The 22,890-nt window shown below is 43.1% G+C and overlaps 1 protein-coding gene across 1 annotated transcript in view; it reads right to left on the bottom strand.

Moving 5' to 3' along the window:
• The window catches only part of NME7 (NME/NM23 family member 7), a 185,791-nt gene extending 162,901 nt beyond the window's left edge, over positions 1-22,890 (bottom strand). Inside the window, exon 1 of the mRNA XM_056558201.1 lies at positions 22,752-22,890. Within this exon, the coding sequence (XP_056414176.1) occupies positions 22,752-22,754 (3 nt within the window). The 5' untranslated portion in view covers positions 22,755-22,890. The remainder of the gene's footprint in view (positions 1-22,751) is intronic.

Genomic DNA, 22,890 nt, shown 5'->3' with positions numbered 1-22,890 from the left:
TTTAATTTCTGGTAGGTAAGTACTAAAGTCACCTTATGTTGGATGCCCCCTTTAATAAGCTATATGTATAACAGTATGGAAAAAAACTCATATATGACCCTCTTATGGCCCCTGCAGTCAGCTAAAATGTTAGGGTTATAATCCATGGGTGAGATTTATCAAAACTTTTGCAGAGGAAAAGAGGTTGCTTCTTTCATTAAATCAGGCCTCTGAGAAAGAAAAGAAGTGCTCCGATTGGTGGTTTTGGGCAACTGGCCTACTTTTCCTCGGCATAGGTTTTAATATATCTCCTCCCCCTGTATTTGTAGGGATTTCGGAGACAAACATAGCACCAATTTCTACAAAGAAATTGATATGCAAAAAAGAAATGCTATGTAGGTTGGCCCACAGTTGTTCCTCCTATATGCAGGGCCTCTTAGATTAGACGTGCATTCATGTTTATCTCATGGGGGGGGGGGGGGGGGAGCGTAAATGTTTGGGAATTACTAGCTTAGAGCCTATTTCTAAAGTTTAAAACGTTTTTGATGTAGATTTTTGAGCCACAACCAAAAGCGGATCCTGTAAGAAGATGTACAAGTGCTGTCCTTGTGAATCCACTTTTGTCGTTATTTATAAAAAATTAATAAAAGCATCAGAAAACTGCATGTGTGATCCTAGCCTTAAATGGGCACTGTCACAAATGGACTATGTCATGGAGATAAATCAAAAGTTTTGATCAGTCGGGATCTGCATACTCAGACCCCAACCGATCGTGAGAATGAGCTGGGAGAGGTGCACATATAGCGCGTTCTCTCCCAGCTCTGTGTCACAAGACCAAGACAGTCGCATGATAAATCTATGGTCTCAGTCTTATGGACACAGAGTGAGAAGAGAAGCAGTGGCACCGTGACCCTGACCGATAATATATTTTTACATGTCTCTAGGACACTTAAAGGATTTATAAGAAAAAAATTGTCTAAGGCTATAAAAGTTGGACAAGTGCCAATCTTTTACCAGTTCTAGTAAAGCATAAAATCTAACAATAGTTGCATAACTGCATGAAGGCGGTACTTGGGACTTTGCACTTAAAGCTAGTAGTGCAAGACTGCAAGGTCAGATGCAGAATCTTCACTCATTCCCATACTCCTTTTTTAAAAGGTGAGAAAAGAAGTTGTAAAGTTCTTCACCTTGGTTTAGTGTACATAAGCTGTATCAGCAGATTAGCAGGGGAGCCAGGTATCTGCACCCCACCAAATAGCTATTGATGGGACAGGTCATCAGTCTAAGGGTATGTTCACGTGGTGGAATGTCCGTGTGGAATTCCGCTGGAATATTCAGCACGGACATTCCGCTACAGAAGAGTCTAATTGATTTTAATGGGATTCTGTCGCTCTGTGCACGCAGTGAAATTTCCACAGCAGAAGCTTCTGCTACTGAAATCCCGATTACGGCGTCCGCAGAAAGAACACACATGTCTATTCTTTCTGTGCAGAAATGCATTGCTGTCAATGTTCCGAGTGGACATTATGCACATTTTAGGACCATGTGAACATACCCTAAGGCTGGACTTACAAACCCCATATTGATCCTCATTTTGGTCAGTAGATTAACCAAAAACAGTTAATCTACTGACCAAGGAAAGATATAATGGAAAGCTATAATGGAAAGATTTGCACCTTTTTCTTTTTTCTGGACCCGGTTCCAGGACCCAGTCAAAATTGTGGTAAAAACACTGGCCAAAATTCTGAGTGCCAAAGTCCCAGAAAACCCCATTAAGGGGATACAGAGTATGCTTTGTTAGTATGGTAAGTTAAAGGGGTTACCCAGTTGATGACAATTTGTCCCCTACCCAATAGGCAGCAAGTGTCTGACCGTGAGGTGTCAGACCGTTGAGACCTCCTGCAATCTCCTGCATGGCGCTCTGTCTTCCCTGTGCAAAGAACTCTTGTATCTCCAGCTCTCCCACAGAGATGCATTGAGGGGGGGTGTCGACTACTGTTGCGGTAGTCGACATAGCTCTATGCATGGGGAGAGGCGTATGATTGGGGGGGGGGGGGTCCCAGCAATCGGACCCTCCATGATCTAATTTTTATTCCCCACCCATTGGATAGGGGATACATTTTATTAAACTGGACTCTTTAATACATAGAAAGCTAATATCACTTTCCTTAACTGTGTATCGCATTCACACCAACCACCATATTGGAGCAAATGTCTGTATCACAAGAGACCACCGGCTGCTTGGAGCACAATCTAGTATCTGTCCCTAAACATGGACTAACAAATATGATACAAATAAATATAAAACTTTGGGAGCTACAGTTCCTACCAAATAGGGGAAAGGATATAGGATAAAAACATAAAACATTTCCAATGCTTCCATTCTACACCTCTAGGGATCCAATGACATGACCTCTCTGACACTAGTGTGAATGGGCTTTTCACAGTCCTTGCACAGATTTGTTTTTCCTAGAATGTGTGTGACAGGTATGCACCCTATCGAAAGAAAAGGGGAAGGCCTGATAGAATGACAAGAGTGAAGTAAAAGAATGCCATAAATCATTTACTATATCTCCTGGAACTATCAGGGCTAGCAGTGCACACAATGACATTATATCTTGTCAATGGGTGCCCTTTGTTCTTTAGAGTTATGGAATGGGGATAAAACTTGAACACCTTTTACAATCATAGGTAAGTCAGTATATGTCACCTGCTGGAAGCTTCTTACATACAAGTTGCTGGATGCAGGATCAATACCATCCGTCATCCAACAGCAGAGCACATACAGAAGCATATTGTGGAAGATTTACTCAAAAACTCGTCTGCATGATATATCCTAATCTCATTGTCATTCTTGTGTATTGCGATATGTCGATTATGCCCTTACTAATAGGTTACGACTACCTAGGCACTGCCAGGAGAAGCAACACATGCTGGAGGGGTCGTGCTGCACGGGAGCTGACAGGCAGGTGAAACATGGCAGCTTGGCCCAGTGGCGGTGACAGGCTTGGCTTCTGTGTTTCACCCAATTGCCAACTGGAAATAACTCAGTTGTTCTAAAATAATTCATTAATTCATTTTTACAATAAATGGCTCTTCAAGGGGTACTCTGCTGCTAGACATCGTATCCCCTATCCAAAGGGGATAAGAGAAGGTTCATTTCTCTCGCCCATGGTTTTTCTCATTCATTTTCTGCATCATACATCTATTCTCTTTAAGAAGAAAGGAAAGACAATTCTTTATGAATCCTAACAGGATGCAATAGAGATACGTGCACGTGTATATTTACAATGAACATAGTATCTATTCTTTAATTTTTTTTGCATTCACATTTTCTTCAGTCCAAAATGGTGTGCAGAATTTGAAGCAATACATTTTTTAAATTAATTATTTAGTTTATTTAGGAAAAAGAACTAAAAGTTGTCCTATACTCTGTAGTTACTAAACAATATTACTGTTTTTGCAGCAGTCGTCTCACCAGGACTTCACTATGCCCCATTTGGAAAGAGTCCGCCACTTGACACACATATGTTAGTGAGTACAGAGAGGGATTATAACTCTGGTGGGCGCAGTGTGTTTATAAGTTTCATGGTTGACCATTTCTCATGTGCATTATAACCAAATCACTGCTGTCTAGTTTAGTTTTTTTTTTTTCTCTTTTCACTTGTAAGACAAACAATCCCCTGGGGCTTGTGAGGTGCCACCTTATTACATTGTCTGAGAATGGAGATTGCAAAAACAAATCATGTAACCAAGCGATCGATGGAAGTCACAGAATCCAGAGGTCAGGCAGAAGCTTCTTAAAGAGCATCATGGAAAAATGAAATAGGAAGATGCAGCAGCTCCCTGGTGGTCACATGACTATAGTGTACATGGGAAAAAAGACATAAGCACAGAATTATCAATGTGCCTGACACCAACACTGCCTTATTTTGCTCATAACAACCAATAACAGCTCAGCTTTTATATCTTAATGCAGGGGTCCTCAAACTATGACCCGCAGGCCACATGCGGCCCGCTGAGGACATTTATCCGGCCCGCCGCTGCCTGGGACATCCCTGTGTCCCGAAAAATGTTTTTGGGACACAGGGATGCGCTCTCGGAGACCCCGCGTTTACTTTAAAAATGCATGGGCCGCCGGGAAGGTGGCGCACGCAGGGACGTCCCTGACGCCATGCGTGCACCCATAGCAACGGAGCGCGGAGGAGCGGGGCAGCGATGAGGACATGCGCTGGCCAGCTAGGTAAGTGTTACCAGCGGCACGTCAGCTTCGGTGCTCCGACCACCCCGCTCCTTCGGTCCCGGAACTTACTGCTATGTCCGTACCGGAGGAGTGGTGGCCAGAGCACTGAAGTGAGGCAGAACACAGGCATACAGCCTCCAGCCATATACTGGCTGGAGGCTGTATGTCTGTGGGGGAACATACTGCACCTAAAGTGGGGAGCTATACTGAACCTAATTTGGGGGATCTATACTGCACCTAATTTGGGGGATCTATACTGCACCTAATGTGGGGGATCTATACTGCACCTAATGTGGGGGATCTATACTGCACCTAATGTGGGGGAACTATACTGCACCTAATGTGGGGGAATTGTACTGCACCTAATGTGGGGGAATTGTACTGCACCTAATGTGGGGGAACTATACTGCACCTAATGTGGGGGAACTATACTGCACCTAATGTGGGGGAACTGTACTGCACCTAATGTGGGGGAACTGTACTGCACCTAATGTGGGGGAACTGTACTGCACCTAATGTGGGGGAATTGTACTGCACCTAATGTGGGGGAACTATACTGCACCTAAATGTGGAGGAACTGTACTGCACCTAATGTGGGGGAACTGTACTGCACCTAATGTGGGGGAACTGTACTGCCAACCCTAATGTGTGGGAACTACAACCTAATGTGGGGGTGATCTATACTGCCAACCTAATGTGGGGGGAACTGTGCTGCGTACTTAAAGTGGTAGTCCACTAATAAGATATATAAGTGTGCATAGGAATTTGTTCACGTTTTGTTATCTATAGTCCGGCCCTCCAACGGTCTGAGGGACCGTGAACTGGCCCCCCGTTTAAAAAGTTTGAGGACCCCTGTCTTAATGAGCTCTGGGAAAATGAAAGCTGAGCTGTGATTGGTTGTTATGGGCAAATTCAGACAGTTTGAGTTTTCCAGCAGACTGATAAATATGGGCCTATATATAATCTTTTTAAAGGGGGCCCCTTTCATTTATAGATCCAATAAAATTTTTAACCATGGTAATTGGCTTTATACTTAACCTTCAGTATATTTTTAATATTTTTTTTTATTTTTGTGGATTTTACTATATGTTTTTTTTCCATTCTGCCAGGGCTGCCACAAATAAAACTTTAACTTACCTCCTGCTGCTTCCTTGGTTCTTCTAGAATCATTCTCCCAACCTCTGGCCCCTGTTTTCTTTATGCTTCTAGGGCCTGACACATCACGCAGCGGTCAGCTAATCGCCAGCCGTAGTGATGTCCTGCCTTGTCCGGTGATAAGTTGAGCGGCAGCGTGATGCCCGGGCCTCCTGGCACCAGGGAAGTGGCAGGAGGTAAATTAAAGTTTATTATTTTTCCTGTGGTAGCCCAGGCAGAAAAGAAAAATTAAGTCTCAAAAATAATGATTAAAAATATACTGTAGGTTAGGTATAGAGCCACTTTCCATGGTTACAAATAATAATGGTTCTATAAATTAAAGTGGGCAATAAATTCACAGATAGCAATTTCTGACCATTCTATATGTCAGACACAGATCAGGTCGTCCATGGTGAAAAAGAAAGCAGCACAGGAGCATGAAGAGGTGCATGTTTTACTACAGCTTGAGCTGTTATGAAGCACTGTACTCCTGTTGTTAAAGGGAAGCATTTATATACCATAAGGGAGTGGACAAGAATAGGTCATCAATATCAGATCAGTTTGGTGCAGACACCCAGCTCTGCAGATCAGCTGTTTGCCAGAAAGCCATTCTGGGTAACTGCAGCTTGGCTCTTATGAGCTGCAGTAACCGACCTAGGCCTTTACATAATGTATGGAGCCGTCTGGTTAATTGGTATGTATTAATATAATAAGCCCATAAACAACACTGTGTGCAAATGTGAAAACAAAGTATTGAAGACAGCTAATGAATCGATAGGTTGTAAGGTTGAGTATAGATGGCCAGGAAAATCCCCCTGCAAAACTGTCCAATTACAATCACAAATTCCTGCTTATGAAACACAACAGACAAAATATGTCCCATATGTCCCAACCTGTTTCCCCTTGTATAGTTACTCACAATACTGGGGTTTATCAGGGGACCCAAATAGCATGATAAACTGACCTCCATCATACGGCTGCATGATATAGGACAACTGTCGCAAAGTCAGAATAAATACCCTGGTCCATATAAGGACCACTCATTCAGATCCTAGAGATGGAGTATTGATACACTGAAAAAAGATGAATTCTGGGATACTAACTCTCCCCTGGCTGCCAGAAAGAGAGGAGACTTAGTATTCCAGGATCCCTCTCTCTTTTTTTTTCATTGTATTAACACTCCATCTCTAAAGTGATCTTCATATGAATGCAGATTTTTCATTTAGCAGGAATGACTACTTTTAGGTTCAATAAGATTTTACAATAACAGACAAAATGTAGCATACAAAATTTCAACAAATATCCAACTAAAACTTAAAAGAGAACTGTGGTGAAACATTTTTCATTTCCCCTGTGCCCGGGCTGCAAAAATAAAATAAACAAACTTTACTCACCTTCCTATGTTCCCCCGTTGCGCCGATATAGATGTTCCAGTCTTCTGGTGTTGGTCTTCTTCCTGCGTCCTGGGCACAGCGTATCGCCGGTCGCAGCGATTTTCCACCTCGGGCGGTGATAGGCTGAGCACACTGTCATGCAAGAAGCCTGGGCCCCACCTTCTCCCTGCCGCCGGGCTCCTTAAATAACAGTGAGCTCAGCCTATCACCGGCCAAGACGGGACATCGTTGTGGCCGGCGATAGGCTGAGCGCAGTATGAGTCACCGGGCCAAGGAAGCACACCAGCACCGGAGGACCGGGCAGTCTATATCGGCGGAACATAGGAAGGGGAGTTAAAGTTTAACTTATTCGTTTTTGGAGCCCGGGCACAGAGGAAATAAAAAATGTTTCACCAGTTCTCCTTTAAAGGAGTAATGCAGCCATAGCCATAGTGTCTGATCACAGGGCGTCCCACCGCTGGGACCCCCCTGTGATCTCCTGCACGGGTCTCTGGCCAACACGCCCCCTCCATGTATCTCTATTGCAGAGGCAGAGATGCAGCATTCGCATATCAAGCCTCTCTACTTATCCCCTATCCTGGGGATAGGGGATAAGTGTTCTATGGCTGCAGTACTCCTTTAAGTGAGGAATGTAAAGTAACCTGGATACTACCAGTAATGAGGTTCAGACACACAAACAAAAGAAACCTACACATAAATAACATGGACCAACACAACATAGGGGAACTGCACAGGGGAAAAAAAAGGAGAAAGGAAAAAAAACTATAGAAAAAACTAAGAATCGACCGATTATCGGTTTGTCCGATATTATCGGCCGATATGCACGATTTTGGACATTATCGTATCGGCAATTACCTTGCCGATATGCCGATAATGCCCCGCCTCCCCGGCCAGAGACCACCGCCGCCCCATTGCCTCCCCCATCCCTGGTTTTATAATTACCTGTTCCCGGGGCCCAGGGTCCGTGCTACTTCTGGCTCCTGCGACGTCCTGTGGCGTCCTGCGCGCTGCACAGCGCAATGACGAGTGACGTCCTCAACGCGACGTCACCTGCGCACAGTGACAGCTCAGGACGCCGCTGGAGCCAGAAGTAGCGCGGACCCCGGGAACAGGCAATTATAAAACTGGGGATGGGGAGGCAAAGGGGCAGCGGCGGTGGTGGTTGGATTAGGGAGAACCCCAGGACAGGCAGGGGAGAGAAGCGGGCGGCGGTCTCTGGCCCCGCAAAAGCCGCTGCAGTTCATTGATTTAAAGCACCCGCTTTCAATCATTGATCTGCAGCGGCTTCTGCGGTGCCAGGTGGGGGGAAATAGCCGATAACTTATACCGGTATAAGTTATCGGCTATCGGCCTGAAAGATCACAGATTATCGGTATCGGCCCTAAAAAAATCTATATCAGTCGATACCTAGAAAAAAAAACACCCCATCCCAGGGATAAGAGCGAAGTATTAATTGGACTATCTTTTAGAAAGAGCAGGTGGCGTAAGATTTGATAACCAAATCTGGAAACCTGTGAAGGTCACCTTTAAAGGTTAACCAGTTCCACCAAATAGTGTTATATTTTTGACAGATATGTTCCTTTGGGCAGCAGCTGTCACACTTGTTTACATCAAGTAAAAGGCATTGATAGGCAACAGAAAATGGCCTAAATTAGCCTTTTCAGCCATTCAAAATCTCTTGTGTACGGTCACCTTAAGTTATTTCACAAGTGGAAAATTTACAGTGAGTACAGCATAGGTTTTCACCTGTATAATGTATGTCACTGTTGTACTCTGAAACAGAAAGTGCTACAGTGCCACCTGGCAGCTGGCTTAGAGAAACACTGGAGACCTTAGGAGGCCGTACATTTATAACCAAACCGGCTCCTGACGTCTGCATCCCAAAATATCAAGGCTTCTAAATGTCCCTTAAGGCTTATGTAGTCTCAGGAGCTTACAGCAAAAATCTCCCAGAGTCTATGAAGAAACTGATAGGAGGAAGAATGACAGAGCGAAGACCAGAGCTGCCCCTACCCTCATGGAACTAATATGAGGAAGATCAACCAATGTCACTGTTAGGATCTATTTCTCCCTGTGATCAGTCAACTCCTCACCTCCTGCTCGGCAGTAAATGTGCAATTGTTTTCAAGGAAAAGCGCTCAGAAACACTATAAGAAATGCTCTTCATTTTGGAGAAGCTTTAGTAAGAGCACTAACAGGAAGTACAACCCACAAAAAAAAGGAAAAGAAAAAGAATTAGGCTCCTTTCACACTATACGGTTTCTCCGTTTTAAAGAGCCATTACAATGTCTCGTTTAGAAAACCCACCATATGACCAATAAAAGTGTTAATAAAAGGCTGTAGAATTGGTGGTCACACAAGCCCAGGATCCTGTGGTGGGCCAAGGCTCTGACACAATAATGAGACCCAAAGGTCCAGCAGAAGACAACCCCATTTGGAGTCAAAAACCTTTTATACCATATTGATCTATGCCCTGGGTGTGCAATGATAACAACAAATATTTCAGGGAAATTACCCCATTTTCTGGAACAGACCCATTTTGGCTTTAACCCCTTAACGACCTGCGCTATATATATATATATATATATATATATATAAGGCGCAGCAGTGCGGCAGGTCTATGAGGCAAGCTCAGGAGCTGAGCACTCTTCATATTCCATCGGTCCTGGCTGCTATCAGCAGCCAAGACCCGCGGCTAATGCCAGACATCGACAATCGGGCCGATGCCTGGTATTAACCCTTCAAATCAAAGTTGCTTGCGGCATCTAAAAATAGCGAAAATGCACTTACGGCAGTTTAACGGAGCTGATCAGGATTATCGCGGGCAAATCACGATGTCCCAATCAGTTGAGAGGACGGCCCTTACCTGCTCCCTTGCCGTCCAATCGGTTCTTCAAGGCTCCAGTCAGCCTCAGCAGACTGGAACAATGTAGTACGGATAACACTGATCAATGCTATGCTATCGCTGCTTGCGTAAATGTCCGAATTTTAAAAATCTATAACGTAATTAAACCTCTCTGTCAATGGCAACTACAAACCATAGTGCAAAAATTTAGCTCTAATATAGCCCCGCATACAGAAAAATAAAAAAGTTATAAGTGTCAGAAGAGGACATTTTTTTTGTACAACTCTGTTTATTGGATTTTTCCATTTTTAAAACAAGTTACAACAACAATGCTGCAAAATGCAGTAATTAACATAAATAGGTGTGTAACGCAGTACCCACAATAAGGCATATAATGCACTTAAGATCGCCAAAAAAAAAAAAAATTGCACAATCAGAAGGCACTTTAATATTCCCACCCTCCCACTGTAAATTATACTCAAGTAATATGCAAAAAAAGAAACAGAAAAGAGAGCGCACTAATGTGCCATGATTCTGTATGTATAGGAGATACACAGGTGAACAAGGACTGGTGCGCTCACCTGGGGGTGTTGTGTTACAGACACAACACCGTTGAAGGCTTATTCCCCAGATCCCTGGGAGGTAGTGGTGGAAGAGCTGCTGGGCACCCGTTCGTCTCGGGAACTGGTCCTGGACGTCTGATATAAGGAAAAGGATAGTGAAATCCTGGTTCCACGAAGAAGCGGTGCTTGGTAGCGCTCGTTTCCAGCGGGAGACTACAATCTTTCGTCTCCCGCTGGAAACGAGCGCTACCAAGCACCGCTTCTTCGTGGAACCAGGATTCCACTATCCTTTTACTGTAAATTATACGTGACACTCAGAAAGGTCACCCCCACAAACCAACATCAAGCACACTCCGCATACACACACACAAAAAAAGAGAGCACTCCAAGGAATAGAAAAGAAGTCTCGCACACCCCATATCAGACGGAGAGGACCCAAGGTGTTGCTAAGAACCACCAAACAGTACCATTCAGTATGCAGGAAAGGCAACACTATGGCTTGGATTTGAGACTGAGAATAATGGTCCACGAGAAAGGTATGCCATTTGGACAAGAACTTTTTAGCGTTTCGCTCCCTGTGCAGTTCTGTGTCCAGTCTGTCGGCCTCAGAAAAAGTCTTCAATTTGTCCACCACATCACCCAGTATTTGCTACCAGCAAAACTACATGTATAAATTTGGGAACGCTATGGACTGGAACAAAAAAGGTCAAGGGAGTCAAAGGCAACCACAACTTCCACAAATCTGCGATAAGCTATAACTGTGACCCAAAAGCTCTGAGTTGGAGCATAGACCCAAATACCATGGTAAAAATCCATATTCAGTTCGCTACACTTCGGGCACGAGGCGAGTATGTCAGGGAAGTTAGAAGAGGCTGGGATATTGAAGCCCCGAAAACCAAAGTGCATCACTTTAAAGAAGGTTTCACACAACATTTCACTAATAACGTGAGCTCGCACTTTGGCTCATCCATCCAAAATTTGCTCACGTAAGTCAGGGGTTTGGAGAACTGTTTCCAACTTAGCAAACAAACCATGTCTAGAGATCTGCAGGAGACGATCATTAAAGCAAGGCAAGAGACTAAATTCCATGGGAGATCAAATCAGCCTCCAGGGAATAGTTGGAATGATAAGCGGAGCCATGGAGCCTGTCCATGACATAGCGGAAGATGCAAGATAGATTATAGCCACGGATGTTGGGGAAACCAACATCAGCCTTGCAAGCATACATTTTTGGAGTGCAATCCACGGGCGCTTTCCTGCCCATATAAATGTGTAAAGGCCAAATTCAGTGCATTAACATCCTTATGTTTAAAGGGGTGACGTCACTATGCTCCGTCCCCGTGATCGCCAGTAATCAGGCTCGGAGCGAACACGCTCCGGGGACTGATTCTAACGGGGTGCGGCGTGGAAGATCATGGGGGTCCCCAGCGGCGGGACCCCCGCGATCAGGCATCTTATCCCCTATCCTGGCTCTGGCCGGCTTCTTACATGACAGTGGGCTCAGCCTATCACCAGGCGGGGCGGGACATCCCTACGGTCGGTGATACGCCGGCGGCTCTGCGGCGTCCCCGTCCACAGGAGGTGGAATGACGTCAGCACTGCCGGACCGTGAGGCCTGTGCCGGACCAACGGGGGCTCGTAGGAAGGTATGTATGAGTTTATTTTGTCTATTTTTGAGGCACGGGCATATGTAAAAATTTTCCCCTACAGTTGTCCTATAACCTCCTTGCGTCTGACAAAAATGTCTTTATATAAATCCGAGTCCTCCAAGTATCTCGCTAGGGGTTCCAGAGCCAAATTAAATAACAGGGGGGACAGGGGAAACCCCTGTCTTGTTCCTTTAAACAGAGGGAAGGGGGGGGGACAAGAAAGCCAATGTGTGAGCCAGCGCCAGTGGGGAGAAGTATAAACCGCCCAAGAAAGTACAAAAATTCCCAGTGACTCCCACCCTGTCCAGCACCATCCCGAGCCATTCCCATCTAACGTTGACAAAAGCCTTTTCGGCATCAAGAGCCAGTAACAGTGGCTGTTCCTCTGGCTTGGAACGGTGCTGCACTCTATCCAGAAGGGTCAACACTTTACATATGTTCGTAACTGCAGAACGGTTACAAACAAATCCCACCTGAGAAGGGCCAATGAGGGAGGGAAGAAGAAATTTTTAAAATATGCTAATTTTCGTACAAAAAGTTTAAACATTTTAACAAACTAAAACCTATAAAGGTTTGGTGTCATTTTTTGCACCACAAATAATTTTTTTTTTTGGTTTCGCCATAGATTTTGTGGTGAAATTATTGATGTCATTACAAAGTACAATTGGTGGCGCAAAAAACAAGCCCTTATATAATTCTGTAGGTGGAAAATTAAAAGTGTTATGATTTTTAGAAGGTGAGGTGGAGAAAAAGAAAAAAAACCTGTGTCCTTAAGGGGTTAAAGGAACCCCTTAAGAATTCAGTGAATCGCGCACAGGGGGTGTGGCTTTGTCGGCATAATTTACATATTCTTTGTCTGTGACTCCACTTCACTAGGATGAATATGTAAATTGAACCGAAGCCCCGCCCCTGTGGGCAATTCACTGAATTCAGCAGAGAATCTTCTTGGGTACATATCTGAGGACCTACTGAACATACTTAAGTAAGTGACCCCTTGTTGGATTCCTGTTCACCCACACTATAACCCAGTGTATTTAGTTTAGTATGGATAAACAGGCTGACAGTTTTCCTTTAACCCCTTAACGACGAAGGACGTAATGTATGTATATGTATGTCCTAGTGAGGTGGTACTTAACGCACCAGGACGTACATTCATGTCCTAAGCATAACCGCGAGCATCGGAGCGGATCATGCGCGGCAGGTCCAGGCTGCTGATCGCAGCCAGGGACCCGTCCATAATGGCGGACACCCGCGATCCTGCGGATGTCCGCCATTAACCCCTCAGATGCCGTGATCAATACAGATCACGGCATCTGCAGCATTGCGGTCACTAAAATGGATGATCGCATCGCCCGCAGCGCTGCCGCGGCGATCCGATAATCCAGCACGGCAGACGGAAGTCCCCTCACCTGACTCCGCTGCCTTCCCGCAGACCAGAGCAGAAGATAACCGATAATGCTGATCAGTGCTGTGTCCTATACATAGCACTGAACAGTATTAGCAATCGAGTGATTGCTATAAATAGTCCCCTATGGGGACTATTAAAGTGTAAAAATAAAAGTAAAAGTTAAAAAAATTGAAAAACCCCCTCCCCCAATAAAAACGTAAATTGTCCCATTTTCCCTATTTCATCCCCAAAAAGTGTTACAAAAATATTTTAGATACATGTTTGGTATCGCCGCATGCGTAAATATCTGAACTATTAAAAAAAAATGTTAATGATACCGTACGGTGAACAGCGTGAACGTAAAAATAAAAAAAATTTATAAAAAAATAGATGCTTTTTTATAACATTTTATTCCCAAAAAAATGAATAAAAAATGGATTAAAAGTTCTATATAAGCAAATAGGGTATCGATAAAAAGTACAGATCACGGCGCAAAAAAATGAGCCCTCATACCGCCGCTTATACGGAAAAATGAAAAAGTTATAGGTCTTCAAAATAGGGGGATTTTAAACGTACTAATTTGGTTAAAAAGTTTGCAATTTTTTTTAAAGCGGAACAGTAATAGAAAAGTATATTATCATGGGTATCATTTTAATCGTATTGACCCAAAGAATAAAGAACACGTCATTTTTACCGTAAATTGTACGGCGTGAAAACAAAACCTTCCAAAATTAGCAAAATTGCGGTTTTCTTTTTAATTTCACCACACAAATAGTATTTTTTTGGTTGCGCCATACATTTTATGGTAAAGTGAGTGATGGCATTACAACGAACAACTGGTCGCGCAAAAAACAAGCCCTCATAGTAGTCTGTGGATGAAAATATAAAAGAGTTATGATTTTTTGAAGGCGAAGAGGAAAAAACCAAAACGTAAAAATTTAATTGGCTGCGTCCTTAAGGCCCAAATGGGCTGCGTCCTTAAGGGATTAAAGGGGTACTCCGCTGGAAAACATTTTTTTTTTTAAATCAACTGGTGCCAGAAAGTTAAACACAATCTTAATCCTTCCTGTACTTATCAGCTACTGTATGCTACAGAGGAAGTTCTTTTTCTTTTTGAATTTCCTTTTTGTCTGACCACAGTGCTCTCTGCTGACACCTCTTTCCAAGTCAGGAACTATCCAGAGCACAATAGGTTTGCTATGGGGATTTCCTCCTGCTCTGGACAGTTCCTAAAATGGACAGAGGTGTCAGCAAAGAGCACTGTGGTCAGACAGAAAGGAAATTCAAAAAGAAAAGAACTTTCTCTGTATTATACAGCAGCTGATAAGTACTGGAAGGATTAAGATTTTTTTTAATAGAAGCAATTTACAAATCTGTATAACTTTCTGGCACCAGTTGATTTAAAAAAAAAAAAAAAAAAAAGTTTTACAGCGGAGTACCTCTTTAAAGGAAAACTGACAGCAGGATCACAGACACTAACCTGCTGTTACTGTTTGTTAATGGCATTTACCATATTTTTGGGGGGTCCTGCCATTCCCAATACCATATATTGCTAAAATTATAAGGCTATGTTCACACCCTGGAATGACAGCGCTTGGAACACACAGGAATGCGCCGTCTCAGACGGCTATGCATTCCATGCAGTCTCCGCACAAAAAAATCAACGTGTTCATTCTTTGTGCAGACACGGAAAATAGAATTTCCGTGACGGAAACATCTGGCGCGGAAATTCCACCATGTGCACAGCGCAGCAGGATCCCATTGAATTCATTATATGGCGCATTGCCGTTCCTTTCTAGCGCCGGAAAATTATACCGGCACAGTGTCGGAATGTCCGCACAGAGATTCTCCATGCAGACATTCCAGTGTGTGAACATAGCCAAAGGACCTTGCTGCACTTGGGGCATTGGCACTCCGCCCATGAACTATTAATGGCCTGTTCTGTGGATGAGCCATCAATATGTTTTTTTCCTAGAAAACCCTTTTAAAGGGGTACTCCGGTGAAAACCTTTTTTCTTTTAAATCAACTGGTGCCAGAAAGTTAAACATATTTGTAATTACTTCTATTAAAAAATCTTAATCCTTCCAGTACTTATTAGCTGCTCAATGCTACAGAGGAAATTCCTTTCTTTTTGGAACACTGATGACATCACGAGCACAGTGCTCTCTGCTGACATCTCTGTCCATTTTAGCAACCATGCATAGCAGATGTATGCTAAGGGCAGCATGGTGGCTCAGAGTTTAGCACTGCTGCCTTGCAGTGCTGGGGCCTTGGGTTCAAATCCCACTAAGGACAACAATAAATAAAGACTTATTATTATTATTATTATTATTATAACATCAGCAATAAGCGCTGTGCTCGTGATATCATCAGAGAGAATTCCAAAAAGAAAAGAATTTCCTCTGTAGTATTCAGCAGCTAATAAGTACAGGAAGGATTTCGATTTTTTAATAGAAGTAATTTACAAATCTGTTTAACTTTCCGGAGCCAGTTGATTTAAAAGAAAAAAGGTTTTCACCGGAGTACCCCTTTAAGGGTGCGTTCATACACTATTACTAGCAGCGGGTTTCCCGCTGCGATTTACGAAACCATTGATTTAAATGGTTCCACAGACAGTCCGCAAAAGTGTCAGATTTGCATACTGTCCGCGGACCCATTCAAATGAATGGTAGCGTAACTCACAGTGGGAAACCCGCTGCTAGTTACTTGCATGTGATGCAGTGATGAAGCAGTGATGAAAAAGAATGATCGCCTAAAGCTGTTCTGTCACTTACTGCCCTAGAGACAGTAGCAAATAAAATACAGGCATCTATCTTAAAGGGGTACTCCAATGGAAAAAAAAATGTTTTAAATCAACTGGTGCCAGAAAGTTAAACAGATTTGTAAATTACTTCTATTTAAAAATGTTAATCCTTCCAGTACTTATCAGCTACTGTATGCTCCACATGAAGTTCTTTTCTTTTTGAATTTCTTTTCTGTCTGGCCACAGTGCTCTCTGCTGATACCTCTGTCCATAGCAGGAGAAAATCCCCAAAGCTAACCTCTCCTGCTGTGGTGAGTTCCTGACATGGACAGAGGTATCAGCAGAGAGCACTGTGGTCAGACAGAAAAGAAATTCAAAAAGAAAATAACTTCCTCTGGAACATACAGCAGCTGATAAGTACTGGAAGGATTAAGATTTTTTAATAGAAGTATTTACAAATCTGTTTAACTTTCCGGCACCAGTTGAATTAAAAAAAATGTTTTCCACTGGAGTACCCCATTTAAGTGAAACAACAGCCAGAATGAAATATTATTATTTTTTAAATTGACCCATTCTAAGAGCTTTCTCGTCACAGATAGTGATGGCGTATTACTCGTCACAGATAGTGATGGCGCATTACTCGTCACAGATAGTGATGGCGCATTACTCGTCACAGATAGTGATGGCGCATTACTCGTCACAGATAGTGATGGCGCATTACTCGTCACAGATAGTGATGGCGCATTACTCGTCACAGATAGTGATGGCGCATTACTCGTCACAGATAGTGATGGCGTATTACTCGTCACAGATAGTGATGGCGCATTACTCGTCACAGATAGTGATGGCGCATTACTCGTCACAGATAGTGATGGCGTATTACTCGTCACAGATAGTGATGGCGCATTACTCGTCACAGATAGTGATGGCGCATTACTCGTCACAGATAGTGATGGCGCATTACTCGTCACAGATAGTGATGGCGCATTACTCGTCACAGATAGTGATGGCGCATTACTCGTCACAGATAGTGATGGCGCATTACTCGTCACAGATAGTGATGGCGCATTACTCGTCACAGATAGTGATGGCGCATTACTCGTCACAGATAGTGATGGCGCATTACTCGTCACAGATAGTGATGGCGCATTACTCGTCACAGATAGTGATGGCGCATTACTCGTCACAGATAGTGATGGCGCATTACTCGTCACAGATAGTGATGGCGCATTACTCGTCACAGATAGTGATGGCGCATTACTCGTCACAGATAGTGATGGCGCATTACTCGTCACAGATAGTGATGGCGCATTACTCGTCACAGATAGTGATGGCGCATTACTCGTCACAGATAGTGATGGCGCATTACTCGTCACAGATAGTGATGGCGCATTACTCGTCACAGATAGTGATGGCGCATTACTCGTCATTACAGATAGTCATCACTCGTCACAGATAGTCATTACTCGTCACAGATAGTGATGGCGTATTACTCGTCACAGATAGTGATGGCGTATTACTCGTCACAGATAGTGATGGCGTATTACTCGTCACAGATAGTGATGGCGTATTACTCGTCACAGATAGTCATGGCGTATTACTCGTCACAGATAGTCATGGCGTATTACTCGTCACAGATAGTCATGGCGTATTACTCGTCACAGATAGTGATGGCGCATTACTCGTCACAGATAGTGATGGCGCATTACTCGTCACAGATAGTGATGGCGCATTACTCGTCACAGATAGTGATGGCGCATTACTCGTCACAGATAGTGATGGCGTATTACTCGTCACAGATAGTGATGGCGCATTACTCGTCACAGATAGTGATGGCGCATTACTCGTCACAGATAGTGATGGCGCATTACTCGTCACAGATAGTGATGGCGTATTACTCGTCGCAGATAGTGATGGCGCATTACTCGTCACAGATAGTGATGGCGCATTACTCGTCACAGATAGTGATGGCGCATTACTCGTCACAGATAGTGATGGCGTATTACTCGTCACAGATAGTGATGGCGTATTACTCGTCACAGATAGTGATGGCGTATTACTCGTCACAGATAGTGATGGCGTATTACTCGTCACAGATAGTGATGGCGTATTACTCGTCACAGATAGTGATGGCGCATTACTCGTCACAGATAGTGATGGCGTATTACTCGTCACAGATAGTCATGGCGTATAAAACTCAATGTGTGTGTATGTTCCAGCATCACATCCAAACGGCTAAAGATATTAACATGAAACTTGGCACACATGTTACTTATATGTCAGCAACAAACATAAGATAGGTAATTTAACCCTTACTCACCCCCATTTGCCAGGGTCAGGGTTTTTGTTTTAAGTCCCATACAAGTCTATGGGAAATATATGTTACTGCATAACTTCCGAACAGCTGGAGATATTTCGAGAATACTTGGTCACGTTACTTATATGTCCACTTAAAATATAGGATGGTTAATTTAACCCTTAACTACCCCCATTTGTGAGGGTCGGGGTTTTTAATTAAGATCACATGCAAATCAATGGGAAATGTATGTTCCCACATAACTTCTGTACGGCTGGAGATATTTCAATACTTGGTACACATATTACGGGTCGGGATAGGGGGTTGAGATAGGGGGTCAAGATAGGAGGACGGGATAGGAGGATGGGATATGGGGTTGGGATATGACAACAATATATGAGGACGGGATATTAAGTCAAAAACCGGGCAACGTCGGGTACTCAGCTAGTAGACAATAAAAGTTAGCTTTTAATTTAATTCCCGTAAAATATGTTTAAAATTTATTTTAGAGGGGGCAACAAAGACAAACAGATTAAAACAATTCCGGGCCTGCCGCCAGATCGTCATCACTGGTACCTTTTAACTAGGGCTTCACAGCACCCCAACTTAACTCTTTCATTGCACTCAGCCAAGCAAGAAGTAACAGTAAACTAGTGATCTATACAGATCCCTGATTTACTGTATATTCTTGCTGGGTAGAAGATATACAATGTGTAACTCCTGCCCAGCATGAGCTGTACCCAAGGCTGTATAGCTGCAAGCAGAGCTTAGCCCCGCTAACAGCAGGAACATTATACAGTGCTGTATACTGTATAGTAGGCAGAGGTAAGTAGTGATGTTATGCATCATTACCTATCATCGTAGGATGCTAAAACTATGGCATTTTGCCAAAAAAAAAACGTCAGTCTCAGCAAACTGCGATTTTGAAAAACTGACACTGAGCCCAAAACCACAGAAAAAATGGTCAAGATGAGGGAAAAAAAAGCCAAACCCGAAAATTCCAAGTGGGTTTGGCATTTTATATTTCCCTATTGACTCCCTGACAACATATAGCCGATGCGTTTTTGCAGTGAATAAATTATGTGCGGCAGTTTAGGCAAAAAAAAACCTGGTGAAGACAAATTTTAACCCGTATATGGTTAAAAACCTATACGGTTTGAAAAATGATGTCCGGTTGCATCCGTTTTTTTAAGAAAAAAATGTATACGTTTTTAACTTTTCACTCCATTATGAATAAAGTTTCACTTGTTTGATTGAAATTCCAAGAAAAAAAACTGTGCAAAAAAAACGTATGGTGCAAACCGGATGGAACCGTACGCACATACGGTTCTCTACAGTTCCCATTGACTCCAATGTTTTTAGAAAAAAAACGTATACAATTTCAATACGGTTTTTCACCCAGACCAAAAACTGTGGTAAGCTACAGTTTTGGGTACAGGAAAAAAAACAGACAAAACCGTACAAGACGCAAAACGGATGCATCTTTTGGCATACGGTTTTCAATGGAGAGTCAATGCATACAATTTTCAATACGGTTCCATACGGCTTTCAAATTGAAAAGGTATACGGGAACTATATTGCAAAAACGTGGTGTGAATGCACCCTAAAAAATAAAATAAAGATACTAAAAGTAGTGTTCAATAGACAATAACGTCTTCTATTCAGCAATACTAGCAGTTTCATTTTCCAAAACTGGTGGTGGACTGGTTTACGTCTGGTTTTTTTTTTTTTTACTCAAAATAGAAAGAACAGAAGAACTGCTTCTTAAATACAAAGAACGTATAGGCCTGAGTCAGTATTTAGGAGAGCACTGCCTCTATCTAGGTCTGCCCTCCTCAGAGTTGAGTGAAGGCTGCCTCTGTATGAGCGTGCATAGCCTGGCAGTGGTCACTCAGGATGAGGAGGAGAGGGGGAGCAGTGACTCTTCCCTGGACATGCTGGATGTAAACTATTGTCTATATAGTTAATGATGCAAAATGGGATTTTCAGAATCATACTGCTTCTCAGGACAGTGAATATACAAGTGCGGTGAAGAACAGGGGCTTGGGGACACTCGTTCTTGATAACTGTGGGGTGTCCAACAGTTAGGACCCTAATTTTATACTTTTAAAACCTATTTTCTAAAATATTGGGAAATGTTATTTACTGTCCGAATTATTTTTCCGTTCTGGTTAGGTGGTACAACTAGAACAAAGTGATGCGACATTGTGTAGGTGCATTTATACACGTACAGACCAGCCAATCACTGCAGCCAATAGGCTTCGGTCACACAATGTCATTTTAAAGCATCAATGTCATCCTAATAAAGTTTTGACATGTTGCTCAGACATGCCAAATGTTTAGATCGCACAAGATGTCAATCCTGAGACCCACTGCGATCATGGGTCATAACCCTGTGAAGTGCACGGCAGCGCTCTCTACTCCACAGATAGCTCGTCAGTCACATTTTCTCTCCATAGACTTATGCAGTGAAAGGGTCTGGTTTGAGTGACAGCCGGGGAGTGGGGTGCGCACTACTGCGCAATTCACCCAGCTGTGCAAACCAAACTTTTGGGCAACACGTCAAAAGTTTATTTAAAGAGTACCTGTCACCAAATAAAACTTTTAATATAGTGTTCCTTGTGTAATTAGCAGACACTTTCTTATTCCCTTGCTTTTCAAATTATTAACATAAATATGTTTAAAAAAATCGTCCACTAGGTGACTCTGTTCTGGTCCCTGCTGCAATTAATACAGTGAGTTTGGTCTCATCCCGGCCTGGCAGGAGACCAAACTCATTAAGTGTTTCTCTGCACTGAGCTTCAATGACAGCTGCACAAAGCCTCACTGAAAGCTGCACAGACTGAAAGATGCATAGAGCCTCACTGAAAGCTGCACAGAGCTCGAGGTCTTCTATTCATCACAGCGCTGCAAAGATGTGAGGGCGGAAGTGGTCCCCCAGCAGGCTTCAGTGATGCCAGCTGGGAAACGCCCACTTTCTCCTGCTGGGAAATTGAACTACATGAGCATGAATAAAAGGTATGATACACAGCTTTTTAAAGCTCTGATTTATTTATTTAATTATTTATTTTTTTATGTTAGGAGGGTTGTTAGAAGTAGTTAGGGAACATAGCCCGAGTTAGTTTAGAAAAGTTTATTTGGTGACAGGTACTCTTTAAATGACAGTGATGCTTTAAAGGGGGTTTACAAGTATATACATCTTTTAGATTTTGCTATGGCTGCTCACCTACTTCAGTCCCCTTCAGTTCCTAGTGTGCCACCATCCACTCCCCTGCTTATCCCACTATTTTCTACTTCCGATACTAGGCTTGATTTACACTACAGAGTTTCCAAGTGGAATTCCATCTCAAAATTCTGCAGCTAAAGTCCGTTGCAGCAGAATCCCATTGCTATCAATAGGATATTTCTGCACAGTGCAGGCAACAGAATCTTAGCTACAGAACTACTCATTCTATTGGCAGAATCCACACTGAATACATTGCAGTCTATGGGGTAATCAATGTCCGCTTGGTCCTAGCACTGACTGAATGATTTCTGGACAGAGATGTCTCAATGTTAAAGGGGTACTCCACTGGCCAGCGTTCGGAACATTTAGTTCTGAACGCTGTGTACTCCACTGGCCAGCTGTTCCGAACGCTTGGTCCTAGCACTGCCTGAGGTGGGGCAGTGCTGGAGCCAGTGACCAGGTCGTCACAGCGGAGAAGAGTTAGCATCATAAGTAGAAAGAAGTAGACCGAACGAGGGAGCGAACAACATAAAATCGGAAGATACAGGGGACAGAGGTGAGTATGCCTTTTTTTTTTCCTTTTTTGCATTCACAGCAAATATATAAAAATCTATACACCAGCAAAACCCCTTTGCTATGGACTGTGGAATATGGACATATAATTGCCGTGGCCTAGAAGCTTTTAAGGAAAGTAGATTATGGAAACTTAAAAAATATATATATATATATATATATATATATATATATATATATATATATATATATATATATAGAATCCTACACCATCCCTTTAAAGGGGTTTTCCAGCATTCGAAAAACACTGCTTCTGTTTGGAAAAAACAGCACCACCCTTGTCTACAGGTTGTGTCTGGTATTGCAGCTCAGTTCTATTAAAATTAATTGAGACTGACTGAGCTGTAGTACCACACCCGACCTGTGGATAAAAGTAGTGCTGTTTTTGCATACAAAGCACCAGAATTTTTCCTATACTGGACAACCCCTTTAAAACAGTGTTCCCCTACCTGTGGCTCCTCAGCTGTTGCAAAACTACAACTCCCAGAATGCTGGACAGCCTCAGAATGTGCTTACTTCAATAAACTTTATCAAGCACTTTTATTATACATTGTATTTATTATACATATGCATACTTGAGATTCCCTGTACCAACCTCAGAGCCATACACCAGGCTCGGCCATACACAGCTCGTACACATTACCATTATACAGAGTTTCTAGAAAAGCCTTCCATTGTCATTAATATAAGGGTCATCTGCTCCCCTGGCATCACTCACCATGATCAGTCACAGGTCCTCTCTGCCGCCGTGTTATCAGTAACCTGGCACTAGACGCCAACTGCAGCTATCAACGGTTTCCCTGGCAACCAGCACACCCCCGGAAAGGAACCTTACCCCGCCCCATAGACGCGCAACG

The sequence above is a fragment of the Hyla sarda genome, chromosome 2 (genome assembly GCF_029499605.1).
Source record: "Hyla sarda isolate aHylSar1 chromosome 2, aHylSar1.hap1, whole genome shotgun sequence".
Classification (NCBI taxonomy): Eukaryota; Metazoa; Chordata; class Amphibia; order Anura; family Hylidae; genus Hyla; species Hyla sarda.
This window is presented reverse-complemented; position numbering and strand designations above follow the sequence as displayed.